The 18242-nt window shown below is 37.9% G+C and overlaps 2 protein-coding genes across 7 annotated transcripts in view; one reads left to right on the forward strand and one right to left on the reverse strand.

The window, feature by feature from the left end:
* The window catches only part of LOC147846849 (uncharacterized), a 23077-nt gene extending 13625 nt beyond the window's left edge, over window positions 1–9452 (reverse strand). Inside the window, exons 1-6 of one of the 5 annotated variants that reach the window (XR_015476594.1) lie at window positions 9344–9452; window positions 8449–8493; window positions 7960–8186; window positions 7759–7841; window positions 7164–7644; window positions 6859–7038 (exon numbers count right to left, since the gene is read on the reverse strand). Coding sequence is in view for 2 of the 5 variants with exons in the window: in XM_087237252.1 (XP_087093378.1) it covers window positions 7769–7841; window positions 7960–8186; window positions 8449–8493; window positions 8751–8795 (390 nt within the window). In the remaining 3 variants the exon portion in view is untranslated. Of the gene's footprint in view, window positions 1–6828; window positions 7039–7163; window positions 7645–7758; window positions 7842–7959; window positions 8187–8448; window positions 8494–8750; window positions 8981–9343 lie in introns of those variants that run through there. The other 4 variants (XR_015476595.1, XR_015476596.1, XM_087237252.1 and 1 more) reach the window with 4 other exon arrangements.
* On the forward strand, window positions 8992–17814 carry LOC137494821 (uncharacterized). 2 transcript variants are annotated; one of them, XM_087237231.1, is made up of 9 exons: window positions 8992–10713; window positions 12090–12827; window positions 12999–13208; window positions 13408–13505; window positions 13606–13656; window positions 15366–15747; window positions 15831–16007; window positions 16211–16340; window positions 16510–17814. In XM_087237231.1, exons 1-9 carry the CDS (start codon window positions 10584–10586, stop codon window positions 16517–16519), a joined length of 1926 nt encoding a protein of 641 aa, XP_087093357.1. In that variant the 5' UTR covers window positions 8992–10583; the 3' UTR covers window positions 16520–17814. The 2 variants fall into 2 exon arrangements, with proteins under 2 accessions (XP_087093357.1, XP_087093358.1); XM_087237232.1 differs by having other exon boundaries at window positions 9046–10713; window positions 16211–16365.
* Window positions 17815–18242: the final 428 nt, after the last annotated feature.

The raw sequence follows: 18242 nt of genomic DNA on the forward strand, positions 1-18242 counted from the left end.
TAGCCCCTTTAGGCAATATATATTTTTGATAGTCTGCAGAAGAAAATACTGTTATATAATGACTTGCCTAATTACCCTAATTAAGCCTTTGTCTAATATTATGTACTGTCATCATAGCAAATATAAAACAAATCAGTTATTAGAAATGAGTGATTAAAACTATTATGTTTAGAAATGTATTGAAAAAAAAAACTTTCCATTAAACAGAAATTGGGAAGGAAAAGGGTTGGTAATATTCAGGAGGGCTAATAATTCTGACTTCAACTGCATATATACTGTTATTTTCCTCCCTGCAAAGGAAAGAGAAATAAATACATTAGAATAAAAATATAAAAACAACCTGTGCTTTAAGCATCTTCACTGTAAGAAAAACAATTTAGCTACAAAAGTCTTCAGTCAAGAGCAGCGAGGGATTTTCTCGTTGTTTTATTAATAATGATAAAAATATTCAGGTAACACTTTACAATAAGGTTCATTAGTTAATGCAATTACTAACATGAACTAATCATGAACAACACTTGTACAGCATTTATTATTCATAATTAAACATTTACTAATGCATTATTAACATCCAAGTCCATGCTTGTTAACATTAGTTAATGCACCATGAGTTAACATGAACTAACAATGAACAACTGTATTTTCGTTAACTAACATTTATTAACATGAATAAATAATGTATTGTTCATTGTTTGTTCATGTTAGTAAATGCATTAATTAACATTAACTAATGAACCTTATTGTAAAGTGTGACCAATATATATAATTCTACACACATTACCCCATAATGGCCATGAGAAAAAAAGAGTTTTTGAAATTGTTACAAATTTATTAAAAATAAAAAACCTAAAAAAAAAAATCACATGTACAGAGGTTTTCACAGCCTTTGTTCAATACTTTGTTGATGCACCTTTGGCAGCAATTACAGCCACAAGTTTTTTTTGAATATGATGCCACAAGATTGGCACACCTGTCTTTGATCTTTTTGCCCATTCCTCCTTGCAGTACCTCTTAAGGTCTATCAGGTTGGATGGGACCCAACTGTGTACATCCATTTTCATATCTCTATATATGTTCAATAGGATTTAGGTCTGGGCTCTGGCTGGGCCACTCAAGAACATTCACCGAGTTATTGTGAAGCCACGCCATTGATGTATTGGCGTGTGCTTGGGGTCATTGTCCTGCTGGAAGATAAACCGTCTCCCCAGTCTGAGGTCAAGAGCACTCTGAAGCAGGTTTTCATTCAGGATGTCTCCGTACATTGCTGCATTCATCTTTCCCTCTAACCTGACTAGTCTTCCAGTTCCTGCTGCTGAAAAGCATCCCCACAGCATGATGCTGCCACCACCATGCTTCAGTATAGGGATGGGATTAGCCTGGTGATGAGCGGTGCCTGTTTTTTTTTTATCGTAACGCTTGGCATTCTCTCTAAAGAGTTCAACTTTAGTCTCATCAGGCCAGAGAATTTTGTTTCTTATGGTCTGACAGTTCTTCAGATGCCTGTTGGCAAATTCCAGGTGGGGAGTGGCTTCTGTCTGGCCACTCTACCATACAGGCCTGAGTGCTGGATGGCTGCACAGATGGTTGTCTTTCTGCAAGGTTCTCCTCTCTCCACAGAAGAACACTGGAGCTCAGACAGAGTGACCATCGGGATATTGATCACCTCCCTGGTCAAGGTCCTTCTGCCCTGATCACTCAGCTTAGATGGCCAGCCAGCTCTAGGAAGAGACCTGGCAGTTCCAAACATCTTCCACTTAAGAATGATGGAGGATGATGGATGAATGTTCTTACTGGAACTTTCAGGGCAGCAGAATTTTTTTTGTAACCTTTCCCAGCCTTGTTCCTTGAGACAATCCTGCCTCTGAGGTTTACTGACAATACATTTTTCTTCATGCTTGGTTTGTGCTTTGACATGCACTGTCGACCCTGGGAGCTTATATAGACAGGTGTATGCCTTTTCAAATCATGTGCAATCAACTAAATTTACCTCAGATGAACTCCAATTAAGCTGCTGAAACAACAAAACTGATGCACATGTGATTTTTCAGGTTTTTATTTTAAACTTTTTTCACATTGTCATTAGCGGTATTGTGTGTAGAAAGTTGAGGAAATAAATGAATTTAATCAATTTTGGAATAACAATAAAAAAATATGGAAAAAGTGAAGCGCTACGAATAGTTTCCGGATGCACTTTAAACTCAAAAGATTATGTAGATGGATCTGTAGCACTGTTAAAACATATTAAAATATAAAATTCTAATCAAATAATAAATTTCATGACTTTTATCAATTCAACATATGATAACAACTGGATGGGAATTCATTGAGGAATTAAACAAATCAATAACATTTTTGAAAATATAGCAAAGATTATTTAAAAGAAACTAGTACATATAAATGCAAAGCAGGGCTAAAAAGCAAAACCTTCTGAAAAGTGGTTTTAATGTGACTGTAAAGCCATTAATCATGAGCTACAATCAATTTAAGAGCAAAAGCACAAAGAACTGTTTAACTCAGAATAACACAAAGCATGCAGGAGTTCTGAAACAATACAAAAACACACTAAGACAAAAGAAAATGGATTTTTATGCTGAAACACTGAACTCATCTCTCTCCTATAAAAGTGGAGAAAAAAACAGACCCTAAAAACTACAGAGGGATCTGTGTAACCAGTAATCTGGAAAAAGTGTTTTGTTCAATAATCAACTGTCATCTCTCATATTATTTACAGCAGCACAGTGTCATCAGCAAATCTCAAATTGGCTTCCTCCCTAAACCTCAAACTATGGACCACATTCACACACTACACATTTATAAACACTAAAATAAAGGGGCAAAAATATACACATACTTTATATATATTTTTAAAAGGTGCTTTATTCCATTTGGCATGGAATAGTGGACTGTTTATACATAAATTCAAAGTAGCATGGAGTGTAAAACATATGACTTAATTATATACAGTTGAAAGCAGAAGTTTACATCCACTGTATAAAAAGGCACATAACCATTTAAAAAATGTCAGATGTTAATGTGACTAAACTTTTTCTCTTTTAGGCAAGTTAGGATTATCACATTTGTTTCTGTTATGCTTAATAGCAGAATAATGAGAGAGAGATTTTTTGAGAAATTGTTTTTTTCTTGAAAGTCAAGTTTACATACAATAAGATTATTATGCCTTATAAAGCTATAAAGCTCAGATGATGATGTCATGGTTTTGGAAGTTTCTGATTGGCTAATTTAACATCTGAGTTAATTGGAGGCACAACTGTAGAATAGTATTTAAGGAAAACCTCAAACACACTGCTTCCTTGTGTGACAACATGGGAAAATCAACAAGCCAGAATCAACAAAAAAGCCTGATTACAATTTGCTAAATTACACTGGAAAAAGAATATTTGCTAAAAACATGTCCTGTGGTCTGATAGAACCAAGATTGAACTGTCTGGATATAATGACCAGTGTTACATTTGGAGGACAAAGAGGAAATCATCATGGGCGGCATCATCATGTTATGGGGCCGTTTTGCTGCAGAAGGGACTGGTCCACTTCACAGCATAGATGGCATCATGAAGAAAGAACATTATATAGAAATGCTGAAGCAACATCTCAAGACATCAGCCAGGATATTAAAACTTGGCCACAAATGGGTCTTCCAAACAGACCATGACCTTAAGCATACTGCCAAATTAGTTAAAATGTGCTTTAAGGACACCAGAGTGAATGCTTAGGAGTGGCCATCACAAAGCCCTGATCTCAATCCAATAGAAAATTTGTGGGCAGAGTTGAAAAAGCTTGTGCAAGCAAGACAGCCAACAAATCTGACTCGGTTACACTAATTCTGTCAGGAGGAATGGGCTAAAATTCCTTCAAACTATTGTGAGAAGCTTGTGGAAGAATACCCAAAACATTTGACCAAAGTTATACAGTTTAAAAGCAAAGATAAAAAATTACCAAGGAAATGTTTGTAAACTTTTGACTGTCAAGAAATTAATACAAATTTCTCTCATTATTCTGGCATTTAGCACATGTAAATTATTTAGGTAATCCTAACCGACCTAAAATAGTAAACGTTTAATATGATTTACCATCAGACATTTTTTTAAAAATGGTTATGTTCATTTTTTTTAGAGTGGATGTAAACTTCTGGTTTCAAATGTTCATGTATAACAAGAAAAAAAATGTGTAGTAAAAATTAGACCACAGAGAACAGAATATTTTCCTCAACAGCGAGGAGTGAGACAGGGCTGCTGCCTTAGCCCCACTAAGGTAATATATATATATATATATATATATATATATATATATATATATATATATATATATATATATATATATATATATATATATATATATGTGTGTGTATGTATGTATGTATGTATGTATGTATGTACCAGTCAGAAGTTCCAGGACTACAGCTGATTGACACAGAGGTCTATCAAATATTCACTGTATGCTAATTATTTGGTAATTCTATCCAAAGGGTCTCAAGAACAGTCTTTATCTGCCGTGATTGGACACTAGAAGTCAACATACAAAAAACTGTAAGGTAAGGTTATTATATTTCAGAAAAAAGCCTAAGATTCTAGAGCGTAAGCATATATTTACTCTAAGCAACACCAGACTTCAGCAAGTTTTACAATATAATTATCTCAGACTAGTTATAACTTCAATTTAGCTATTAAAACCTTACTTGTGAAAGCCTGGAGAGGAGTGCATGTCCTGAAAATGAAACTGTTCAAAATGAACTTTCCCATCTGAAACTGAACAAAGATCTTTGACTGTGTGGTCCTGCTTATAGCTCTGTATGGCAGTGAGGTGTGGGGTCCAGCAGCACTCAGTACTGGAGCAAACCTGCTGTTGAAGCTCTGCGTGTGCAACACTAGGCTGTCTCCCACTAGTATTAACCAATAAGAAAAGAGTTTTAAAGTTCTACATTCATTAAAACTCAAGTTCTGAAGAATCTCTTCAATTTAAAAGCACAAAAAATGAGTGAAAAAGACTAATTTGTGTCATGGTGTCAAAACTGACCAACCAATCATTTAAAATCACAGATGCTGGAAAATCTTTAAGCCTCAAACAAGTTATCAGCTGACCATAGAGAGAGGTTGACACAAATGCACGGCTGCCTATAGCAGAGCGATCAGGAGCAGTGGAGACTGGAACACTTCCTGCTCCACTGTGATAAATATACAGCATCACGAGACACTGTACAAACAAATAATGCTGAATATTCCTCAGTTCAGTCATGACATGACAATGAAAAATAAAGAATTTTACTAGGTGAAGGATCCACTGTGTATCTAGCTGCCTATAAATGCCACAAAATAAGAGATAAAGTGAAAAGTGAACACATCGGTGTAGACGAATTACCGGTTTGTAAACATTCAGGATGCGCGCAGAGCGAAGTTGCAGAAAAAAAAAACAGGAGCGCTAGCATTCACAGTGAGGGTATGACATCTGATGCGGTACAGAGTTTGTTGTTGTATTAGAGATAAGCTATATTGATTATATATTATATATATATTATTTACATAATGCTTTCAGCATATTATAACAGCTTGTCACACAGTAATAAACACTGTTATTCTGCAAAATTAATTTTAAAGTGAGCGGCGTTCGTCTGACAGATCCATTTGCGATAGCACCCTCCCAATGGATATTGGATAATACAAAATCTTATTGAAAGTGATTTTACAAGAGAAGTTAAAGGCCTACAAGTCTTTGGATGCCTATAATTTTGTTCTGTGTGGTCATGAGCAAGAAATAATGTTCCATGATTACCAGATTCAAAACTTTGTAGTGCTAAAAAACGAGGTTCTGCCTAGCCAAAGACAAGGAAAGAAGACGGAGCTATACAAGGCCTGGGTAATCATCAGCAAGCAAAACAACTGCATTCTGACTCTGATTCTGCACTGCACCTGTATTGTTATTAATATTGCTATTATTAATCAATATTATTATTACGACTAGTATATATATTGACTTTTCCCCCGTTACACACAATAAAAGGCATGTGATGTTTTTTTTTTTTTTTCAAATTACTCACATAAAATCACAATTCTTCAGTTTTCTTTGAGACTACGCAATATTTATATATATATATTTGCAAAAACTAATAATTTAACATAAGTCCAGCAAATCAGTTGTGTGGAACCCAGAAATTATACAGTGTATGTACACTTTGCCAATATGTACCCAATAAGTATGTCAATAAGGATGTAAATAACCTTTTTTAATAATGCAAACTTTTTAGATTACTCTAGGCTTATTTTACTTGTATTATGTATTTGTTCCGTTGCGTGTTCTCATTTTAAAAAACACACTATTTTGCACTCTGAGCAGGTGTGTGTATGTATGTGTGTATGTGTGTGTATGTATGTGTGTGTGTGTGTGTGTGTGTGTGTGTGTGTGTGTGTGTGTGTGTGTGTGTGTGTGTGTGTGTGTGTGTGTGTGTGTGTGTGTGTGTGCGTGTGTGTGTTCAGCTCTTCCAGCTTCACACATAGCCTCACAGATGAAGCAGAGGAAGCTCAGGATCATGATCTGTTGTCCTTGTTCTTCCACTCCTGCTGTCCTTCTACAAGTCATTGAAAGCGTTTATCTACACTGTACCTGACAATACAAGCCAAGCCATGACTGCTGGCTTCAGATAAGTGTAATGTCACTGGCCACCTGTTCAGTGCAACCAGGGATGGCGCTCAAGATCATCTAAACTGGGCCGATCAGCCGGCGCTGCACTGAGACACCAGCGAATCAGCTGACTGCACTCTATTACACACAGCAATGTCTTCAGGAACACACAACAACACACTTCTGCTCGCTAGCCACGCCATTTCTGAATGTGTCTGAATCTCTTACCTGTTGACAAGCTCCTAGGGAAGGTCAGTCTGCTTCTGGACGTGACCCTCCATGCGCCTCTGAAGGGGAAACAGCCACACAGGGTGTTGTAGAGCGTCACTACTACTGACCAGACTGTAGCTGGAGTGGCATTGTAGTGATGTTTTCGAAACCACTCAGGAGGAGGGTATGCAGGAGTGCCTGAGAGACACAAGAAGACCACAAACATCTGCTCCAAATGCTCCAGTACAAATAAATTCCCTTTAGTTGATCAGTAGACGTTCACAATAATAAACAGAACGTTTCCTTCTGTAACTCAAACCCACCTTCAAAGTATTTGTAGGCCGAGTGCTTCAGCAGATCTCCACAGCCGAAGTCCAACAGCTTGATGTCCGGGGACTCTGTGGAGATCAGCAGGTTCTCTGGCTTGACGTCCGCGGCTCTCGCAGTGTTTCAGTGCCGCGATCAGCTGCACCAGCACTTCCTTAGCCAGACGCTCGTTCAGACAGCCGTCCTCCTCACAGAAGCTCTGGAGATGTTGGCAAGGAGTGCTCCGGACGCTCCAGGATCAAGATGTAGCATCTGGCACGGTCAAACCAGTCCAGAAGCTGCAGGACACTGGGGCAGACAGGAGCTGAAGTGACGGGGGTCATCAATGCCACCTCCAGCGGCAGCCAACCCTGACCCTCCTGCAGGACAAACCCTCCATTATATCCAGGACTGAATCAAACACCACAGACTCACACCAAAGCACACAACTCTCAGTCTCTCGGGGGTCCGGTCCTTTGACACGTACTTGATGGCCACCTGCAGACAGAAAAGGCAGAGTAAATCACACCTGCCTGATTGAGACACATGACATTAACTGACAGCAACATTTCTATAGCATGTCTGAATGAAGGAGTGAAGAAGATCTCTTACTGAAAGTCCATCAGACCTGCGGACCCCAGCAAACACAGAGCCAAATCCACGTCGTCCCAGCAATGGGCCCTTCAGATACAAGTCTGCGACACAGAAGAGCACAAGAAATATAGAGAGAAGAGAAAACATGCTGCAGTGTCTTCAATGACAAATCATTTCCTAACAGAGCCATAAGATCTGGAAGACTTGAGCTGTGCTGACCTCTGCAAGTGCGTTTGGCCGGTCTCCGGGAGGAGGTGGACGGTGTTTGCTGGCTGCTGCTTTGCCTTTTCCTCTTGCTGTTCCTCTGATCTGTGGTGAAGAATCGGCCAAATGTGAAGGCAGAGAAGCCAAATATCCAGGAAGCTCAGCGGTGCCGTCCCGTGTGTCTGTGTCCAAAGCTTCTGTCTGGGTGAAAGCAGCTCTCCTGGGTCTGGAATGGCTAGAGGCTCAAATATAAATCACACACAGCAAACACTTTTACTGCTCACTTATATCACACTTTCACAAGGAACTTGCAGTTTTTATTGAGCAACTCTGCAGTTTTCATTATTATAATTGTTTTAAAGAATAAAACCAAACATCAAAACATTTTTTTATAATTTTTGTTTCATGTAAACTTCTATGATCTTTTTCATATTAGTCAAACATCGTACAGCATCATACAGTGACATACCAATGACAAAATAATGACAAATTAAAGACACTCACCTCCTCTTTCTTCACCCATGTGGGACATGGACAATCTCCTCCAACCTGCAATAAAACAAGAAAGTACAGATAAAATATAAAATTTAATTTAAAACAAAGTAAATTTAAGGAAAAATAAGAACAAAACGAAGTAAAAATGAGAAAGGTACAACAAAACAAATGTTAAAAGAAACAATCAGAAAACAAGAACTGAAATAAAAACTGATTAAAGAAGTTGTGCTCTTTATAATTAGTCTTCTCTCAGAAATCCTCGAACAGCTTCAGAAATCTCAGGATCGCACAGAAATGCTCTGCAAACTCGCCTCTTCTCTCAACCAACAGATTGCGATGTGTTTGATTGTGTTCATATGCACTTATTCAGTCTCTCAAGGCGCCTTACATTTACTTTAGAAGTTTTATAGAACAAGTTTGTTTCATGCCGTTTTGTGTTTTGACGCATTTTAAACAGTAATAATAATAGGTGCCCTCCATGTAGAGCGTTCCAACGACGGAGCCTCAAAGCCACTTGGCATTAATGTGACGCGAGTCACGTGACATATCCGAGCGGTAACTTTAACTGACATTTGAATCTATGATGCGACATCCATAGTGAATAATGTTATTATGGGTCGAAAAGAGCAAGAGAGACGAAGAGAAAGCAGGCAGCAGCGTCATTGTCGCAGAATATTGAACATATGTTCAAAAAGACTGGCAAACAGGGTAAGGCTGACGTTACTTCCTAACAGATGAGAATTTGTCCCGTTCAGGTTCTAGGCTGGCCGCATTATTAGCCGGAGCGTCCTGTATAATTGCCGTTATTGATTTAGCTCGTACATGACCTCCCTTTCCCTATTTATTTTTGACTGCTGTGCCATTACAATTTTGGAAAATAACTGTCCGATAAAGGCTTTACTACCAAGCGGAGTCCTCCGCCGTCAAATATCACAGCAAAAGGCGCTGATCCCGTCACGTCCTTGTTATGAGGCTGTTTACACCTGCTCACTTCATGCGCTTTATTCTGATCTGATATTAATCCAATCGCTCAAACCACTTCATATTGCGGTCTGGGACACACTCCAGATGATAATTAATGTATTCTTTTACACAAAATGAGTTTAAATTAAATAAATGATGAGCTGGAGAAAATCCTGTTTAGAGAAACACTTGTAGGTGCGCTTTTACAGCTAAACACACGTAAAGTGCCAAATAAATCAAGACACACTTAACGTTACTATTAGCATAAAACATGTGTTCTGACTTTCCTTCATCTGCCAAAAAAAGCCAACTAGTCATGTTCAACTACACGATCTTTAGGCAAATATGAAGCATTTTCTCTTCATTCATCAATTTTACTTTTATTTCTTTAAGTATTTATTTCATTTTATCATTATTTTATTTCTTTTAATTCGTTTTCTTGAAATTATTAAATAAAATGTTCAATTATTATTAAATGACAGCTGTTGTTTAATACAAAGCAATGAATAAAAAAGGGCCCAGCACCAAAAGCAGTTCATAAATCAACACGTTTTATATAATGAGTCAAATCCCCTGATAATGATCATATTTTAGCGATAATATATTGATTGTCATTAGTGAATTTGACTTATTTACAAGAGAGGCATAAAAAGGGCAGGACATTATTATAATTATTACTGTTGTTATTGTTTTATTATTCAGAAGGCCAATTTCTTGTGAGGTTATTTGTGCGGTCCAGTTTGTTATTTGCCTAATAAATCATAAAACATTTTTTCTTGATTTATTGATAAATACATTTAATTCATGTGTGTATATTTTATTGGTAAAAGATAATGAATGTATCTTCGCTGGTGCTGCTCGTACAGCTGCAGTTGATACTGATATTTCTGATAGAATTTGATAATAATTACTGAAGCTTTCATCGCGGTATATGTCACACTTTATCTGTTATAAATTTATTCTCTGGCAAAAACAGCAACTGAGTTGTGGAGCTCAATAAAACTTGACCGAGCAGAGCGCCATCTTGGATGACCCCGCCCAGCTCACATCACCTATGATGACATAAATAGAATGCCATTACGTCATAGGACAGAACAAGTTTAGAATTTCCTCAGAGTGACAAACGAACAACTACAGTGAACAGTGATTTAACGACTTTAGCGACTTGTTTTGCATTTCAAATGGCAAATAACATGTCAGCTGTGTTTTTAACTCGAGTTAATTTGATTAAGCCTGTATTTGTCAACGATAATCATCAAAGTGACACAATGGCTTCTCCTACACCTCCAACCATGATGAGAAGCCCAACAGGTGAGATGAGAGTTTACAAAAACGGTGTATTCCCATGCATTATTTAATAAAAAGTATAATAACAATGATATATTGCCATATAAGGCGACTTACCGACTTAAGAGGCAAATATTCAACCTCTCATGTTTGTAATTGTTTAGTGTAGTTCTGATATTGTATATTTTCTGACTCTGTGTTTTGAGCCCTGCTGATATTTTATGTATTGACATTCTGGCTTTTAAGTTTCTCATTTCCACTCAACAGAAATTGTGCTTTGTTAACTTTACTGATAAAAAAACATCTTAACATTACTTTAATTTAAATCCTGTGTGTGGAGGAATATTTGTTTTATTTTAGCAAACTGCGTGAGAATATTATATTTAAGTCTTTATTTGTTCAAGCAGGGATGAAATAATACAATTGAGGTAAATTTGGTTTTATATTCACACATTCTGACTTTCTCCTTAATAATATAATAACAGAAAAATATTGTTTCAAATTCTAAATGGGGAAATCATATTAACAGCCAATGACTATTATCATATAACAGTGTTTACAGTCAACTAAATAGTGCTAATGTTGATTTGAAGTCATTCTTACATGCGATTTCAGACCCACTATTAAAATTAGCATGGTAAACAATATAGACACTGTTAAAAGAACAAATGTGCAATTATAAAACCAACTTTACCTCCATATTAATAAAGGTCTAGAGCTCTGTTTCTGTAACTGAAGTTCTGGAGTAAGACTTCTATTTTCAATTGTATTTCTAAGACTGATTGTTAAATGTTTAAAGTTATAATTTACTCACAGATTTCTCATCTGAAGCTCCAGAGCGAGAGAAATTGTTGACTTTGAGTTTGACGATTGCTAATGGAAGGCTGAAAAATGTTGATTTAGTTTCATTAGTTTTTGTGGTGAAGTGGTGCTTGATGAAGAATGTAGATGTAGATGTAGCACCCACTGACAAAAAAAAGGCTACATAAATTTGATTAAACATTGTGATGGTGATTGTTAAATAGCTCAAACTACAACTGGTAAAACTCAGAATATTGACTCAAAATCAGTTATAATAGTTTGCATTTTGTGTGAGCAGGAGTAAAATGTTTATTTTTATTAAATAGTTGCTTATAGGATTTTTCCTGATGTCTAATATGGACTTATGACTTATCGACTATTTGTCAGCTTGTGTGTGTCATTTTACATCATAGAATTGTTTTGCAATTCCACAAAATTAATTTCAGTTTTTAAACATTTTTTATTATAATTGTACATTTGTTATTGTTGTTTCTTTTGTGTGATTATCTTTTATTTGTCTAATTTACAGCAGTTTGTCTATTTTAAACCTGTGGTTAAAGAGTTTTCTAATATTTCCCTGTTCATTTCCTTTACTTTAGAAAACCCAGAGAAAAGGAGGAAAGGGAATAAAGCCTCTGCTTTCTTCAAGAGAGCATGGAAGGCTGTAAAGCGCCCTTTCCTTTGCTGTGACTGGAACAGAGTGGTTTCCTTTGAACCACAGTCGGATATCGATGATTTCGAGCATCTGCCTGTTTCAGGTCCCTCCAGGACCGTCACAGCACATGCGGACCCTGAGCCGGTGTGGCTGCCAGGCCAGGTCTGTGAAGATCTTCAGCCGTTGAGTGTTCCGGGCCCCTTCAGCATCAAGCAAATAGCAGATGTGCCAAATGCAGATCCGGCCCGTGCTGAGTCCTCAACGGCCCTCACAGATCATGTTGACCCTGAGCAGATGTGTCCACCAGTCCAGGTCTGCGACCGCCTTGAGTCATTGGCTGTTCCAGGACCATCCAGGATCAAGCCAACGACTGTCGCAGATCATGTTGACCCTGAGCAGATGCGTCCGCCAGTCCAGATCTGTGAAGATCTTCAGCCATTGAGTGTTCCGGGCCCCTTCAGCATCAAGCAAACAGCAGATCCGGCCCGTCCTGAGTCCTCAACGGCCCTGACAGGTCATGTTGATACTGAGCTGGAGTGTCTACCAGGCCAGATCTGGGAAGATCCTCAGCCAATCAGTGTCCATGGCCTCACCAATATTAGGAACATGACGGATGCAGATTCGGCCTGTCCTGAGTCGCCTTCGTCTGTTCAACACAACTCTAAAATGGATGGGACTGATGGTGAGTCGTCGTGAATTTGGTTCATTTTATTTCTGCCATCTGTTATTTTTATGCTTTGTTGTTTTTAGCTTGTAAATCAGACAGTGTCATTTGTTGTACTGTTGGTTGCATATTAATTAGTAGCTGCAGCTCTGTTCATGGAGATGTTTCTGTTTGTTTTCTTCATTTTAGAAAAACCCAAGAAAGGAAGGAAAGGGAAAAAAGTCTCTGCTTTCTTTAAGAGAGTATGGAAGGCTGCAACACGCCTTTTCCTGTGCTGTGACACAGATATAGTCCAGCAATTTACGCCACAACCAGAGCTGGAGGAAGCAAACCCTGAGGCAGTATGTCTGCCAGGCCAGGTTCCTGAGGAGCCTAAAGAGGCTTCTGGACCCACTCGTGGTAAGTCATCATTTTCTTCTGTTTCTGTAACTCATAATTAATATAAATTAGTAATCAATTTACTTCTGTATTTCTGATAGAAGTTACTGCTTTCAGCTCATTGCATTAAATCCAGATTCAAAGGATGGGAGTCATCTATTTGATCTGTTTCATACCAGACAATCCAAGTAAATCTCCCTGCTCTTTTTCTGTGTTTCAGGATTTGATTTGTCTGATTTTGAAGTAGGAGCCGTGATTGGAGAAGGAGCTTTTGGCCAGGTGTTTGTGGCATCTCACAAACTTCGTAAAAGTGAAAAGGTAGAAAACTATTTTTTAAATTCAGTCAAAATTTTAATCCTGATTATTAAATATAATTAATTTGTTGTCTTTAATTTAATTTGTTGTTTTTTCTCCGCAGGTTGCCCTGAAGTTTATCAACAAGAATGAAGACGACCGTTATCTTGACATTGTAAGTTGAATAATTTAAACAACAGTGAAAATGTGCTGACCATTTACTCGTCCTTCACTTGTCCTGTACCTGTCTGGACCAATTTAAACTGAACTCAAAAGCAGATATGTTGGAATCAGGGAGCCACTGACTTCCATTGTAGAAGAAAATACTAGGGATGTAACAATATTGTAAATACGTCATACCTCAATAGTAATTTTTTTCAATATTACCCAAGGCGTATGACTCAATAAAACTATATTTCTGAGAAAAGTTTGCTTAGGCGAATGAAGCGAACGGGAGGTAGCGGGAACTACAATTCCCATCATCCTTTGCGGTCTGCTGTCACTACAGATCCAGTAATGCAGAAATGGAGTGTGTTACTAGTAGCGGTGAAGAAAAACCTGGAAATTATCGAACCTAAAGTGGGTTTTAAATCGGATGTGTGGAAGCATTTCGGTTTCTTTCTAAAAAGATACGAAAAAGGAGAATAGGTGACAGACAAAGAAAAAAACAATATGCAGGCACTGCCAGACTGTGGTGAAATATAAGTCAGGGAATACGACTAAAAAAAGTAATGGGGACTGCAGAACACAGCACACTTGTTAGATTAATGCAGACATTGTCTTGTACCGCAAAGAGACCTCTATCTCACTCATGGCTTGTCCTCTCAAATGGTGGTGAAAAGACAATGCCACTGCTGTCAACCTTGGCTAAATCATATCTCTCTGTCCCAGAAACCTCAGTCTCAAATGAGAGGGTTTTTTTCTGTTGCAGGGGACATGCCCAGAGATCCCAGCTCTTACCAGATTATAGTTATATGATAATTTTCCTTAAAAAACCCATCTCTATCTAAGTGTGTGGGTGATTAAATGTTGAACGTGATGAGTTTATCAACAATACTAAATTGAAACTTTATTTTTTTTATATGGTTTAATAGTTTTTTGTTATTTAAATTGAAAAATTTAAGTTCCTGTTTCGAAACTTACAGATAGATGGCTAATTTGTATGTCATTAATATGTTCAGTGCTAAGGTAAATAAACACTTTTGGCACCTTTTCGAGTCTTTTTATTAGTTTTGTTTTTCCTGTAAATTATTCAATAAATACCATACCGTGCCATTCATTCCGAGGTATTATCGTACCGGGAAATTCTGATACTGTTACATCCCTAGAAAATACTTATGAAGTATGAAGTGCTTACTGGTTTTCAACATTAAAAATCTTCTTTTGTGTTCAGCAGAAGAAATAAACCCAGAGACAGGTTTTGAACACATGAATGTAGGGCTGTGGAGTTAATGAAAATTAGTTCAACATTAATGCAGATAAAAATGATCATTGCGACATATCCCGGCCCCTTGTAAAGCAGTCTGCATTCATTTCTACACAAAGCTCAGTTTCACGTGGACATCAGTGAAATCATGTAGTGTGACGTTTGCAGCATGGGATGTGCTTGATTTATTAGAGTGTAGATACTTCATTCATGTCTTCAATAGTGCTGAAGAGACCTTGTGCTGTTGTGTGCATGTGCTTAGCCACAGAGACGGAAAGAACACACACTTGTAGAGCGCTCTTTTAGCTTAAACTGCATGACTAAATTCTCAAATACAAGCAAACATGTGTCAGAACATGGAGCTCAGTGATTATTTACTTAGTGAAGATTTTGTTTCTGTACTTTGTGCCATTCTGCTTTGGTAATATCGTTGAAATCTGTTTTTTTTTTTTTTCTAGGATGGTCATTCCACACCTGTGCTTGCGGAAGTGGCAATGATGCTTAAGTTGATGAATGCTCCGCAATGTCCAAACATCATCGGATTACACGACTGGGTTGAGTATGAGAACAACTTCATTCTCAGTCTGGAGTACGCAGAGTCATGCCAGACCTTGGATCAGTACATCAACGATACAGTGGACGTTGGTGAAAAGCGAGCACGCCAGTTAATGTGTCAGTTGATCCAAGCTGTAAAGTTCTGCACTGAGCGTGGAGTTTTCCATGGAGATATCCACACGGAGAACATCCTGGTGACTCAACCCCGATTACAGCTCAAATTGATCGACTTTGGTTGTGCTTGGCCAATTACCAGCGAGCCTTTCAACAGCGATGATTATCGAGGTGAGTTGGCATTTTGTGTTAGATTCTTTGCTCACAGTATTGTCTTATGAAATTACTGAATTCTGAAAATGTCTCTCTTACAGGAGCTATTATATGCACGCCACCTGAGATTTTCATGGGCCCCATATTCCATGCTGACCCAGTAAACGTCTGGACAATTGGCATCGTGCTGTATGAAATATTGCATGCAGATTTGCCCTTTGATGACGAAGATTCAATAATGTTTCAATCCGCTGAGATACGCCCCAGGTTATCTACAGGTAAGCAGACACCTCTGATAAATCTCAGCCTCAGTGACAGAGTAAAATATGTCAGTCATGAGTAAAAAGGATTAAATATAATGGTTACTGTAGATATTAAAGTTTCATTGTGGATGTTTTGTAATTTGATGTCGTAAGATTTAAACACGTTCATGAATCTTGAGTATGCAGACATATTTCACACTCTCTGTGTCACTTTTCAGAATGCCAGGACATGATTTCCCAGTGTTTCATCCGTAATCCAGTTAACCGGCTAAAGTTACATGAGGTAGAAGAGCACCAGTGGATCAATCCAAAGACCCCAAATCCTGTGCTGCAGTTAGAGAAGATGAGGTAGAGGAACACACCGAGCACAAAAGTACATCTTCATTCTTTCTTTGCTTCATGCTATTCCTGTTGATTTCTCTTCTGCTCTTTTAGAGTCACAACTCTTATTTGACAGCCCTTCATATCACTGCTTAAATAACTTTGTGTTGTTTCTGATTGTTTTTTTTCATTTTAGAAAACACTAAGAAGCGAGAAAGAGGAGAGCAGCATTTCCAGAAATTTTACAAGACTATTAAAGTTATTAATTACTCCCTCATGTCATTCCAAACCCCTAAGACCTTACTTTTCTTCAGTGTCAGTTCATGACGTGTGTTGATGAGAGCTCTGTCCTGCACTGTATGTGTGTCTCACTGCTGATGTTTACCTCAGATGTGCCCACGCTTTGTTTAAATGAGATGAAGTCGCGCAGGCCTCTGGGTTATCCGTCAGCAGTGCGACGCATCCAGTGCAGTACAGGACATCTGAAGTCATTATTTTTGTTTTATTATTTTTGTGTTTTTCTTTCTGCATTAAAGAAGTTTCGCTTCAAAATGACAGCTGTAGCTCCAAACCCCTGACAGCTTTCCTCATCTTCAGAAAACAAATGAAAATATTTGAGATGAAATAAAACCATGAGAACTCTGTCCTGCACTGTATGTGTGTCCACTGCTGACGTTTACCTCAGATGTGCCCACGCTTTGTTTAAATGAGAGGAAGTCGCGCAGGCCTCTGGGTTAAACGTCAGCAGTGCGACACACATACAGTGCACTGGGCTCTTCTGAACATGCGGTTTGAGGGTCAGAGAGCTCTCAGATTTCATCTCAAATGTTTTAATTTGTGTTCTCAATATGAACTAAACATGAATATGAACTAAGGACATGAGCTGAGTAGTTAATGACAATAATGGTAATGAATGGTGCCTAGACAGCAGCTCTGCACAAGACCTTTGGCCACAGGAGAAATGGTTGTGCCCAACCGAGCCTGGTTTCTCTCGAGGTTTTTTTCCTTCACTTTTGTCAAATGGTGAAGTTTTGTTTCTTGCCGCTGGCTTGCTTGGTTGGGTCTTGTGGAGCTGCGCATCGATGGATTTGCTCTTCAGTGTTTGGACTTTCAGCAGTGACAATTAAACTACACTGAACTGAACTGAACTTCAACTGTGAAAACTGGACTGACACAGTTTCAATTTACTTCTATGTTAAGCTGCTTTGACACAATCCACATTGTAAAAGCGCTATAGAAATGAAGATGAATTGAACTGAATTAAAGATGAAACTCCATCAGGAAATCCAGTGCTGTCAGTTTTCTCCTCTAAAGTGTCATCAAAGATCTGCTCAACTATTTTCTACCTCATAAATGAATCTGGTGTTCTGTCATAAGAGAGACTGATTGTTTTATAATTAAGTGTTCATGATTGTTTTGTAATGAATTGTTCTTTGAATTGTTTTGTGATGAATTGCTTTTATATATTGTTAATAATTCCAATAAAATCCTGTGAATCAAACTGAAGCTCTGATCATTATTTCTGTGAGTTTTCTAAACTCCTTACTCAATTAAAAAGAAAGTTCTCCCTAAACTATTTACTCAAGTGCTTCCAAACCGATGAGGTTCTTTCCTCTGTTGACCACTGAAGATACAAATCTGAAAATCTGTAACCATTGATGTCCACAGTAGGAAAACAAATACAATGGAAGTCGATAGGGTATATGCCGAAGCATGTTAATAGGACTTTGAATTTGTGAGTAACCTGGGTTATTTGCTTTCGGTCAACTGTATGCCAATGAAAAAATCTGGACATTTAAGGTCAGTTTTCTTTCAAAATCAGCGACCTCCACTGGCTGAGTGATATCCGATATAAAATGGGTCTCAGATTGTACAAGAAGCACTGTATTAAATTACATTTTCCCTGCCATGTCTTTATAATATGAGCAT

The sequence above is a fragment of the Danio rerio genome, chromosome 1, assembly GCF_052040795.2.
Source record: "Danio rerio strain M-AB ecotype USA chromosome 1, GRCz13ab, whole genome shotgun sequence".
NCBI lineage: Eukaryota > Metazoa > Chordata > Actinopteri > Cypriniformes > Danionidae > Danio > Danio rerio.

Excerpts from the sequence above, each read along its gene's own strand:
- LOC137494821 (XM_087237231.1), top strand. The coding sequence starts at position 10,584 with ATGGCAAATAACATGTCAGCTGTGTTTTTAACTCGAGTTAATTTGATT. Across the intron at positions 10,714-12,089 it reads CATGATGAGAAGCCCAACAG|AAAACCCAGAGAAAAGGAGG; the intron begins GTGAGATGAGAG and ends CCTTTACTTTAG. Across the intron at positions 12,828-12,998 it reads TAAAATGGATGGGACTGATG|AAAAACCCAAGAAAGGAAGG; the intron begins GTGAGTCGTCGT and ends TCTTCATTTTAG.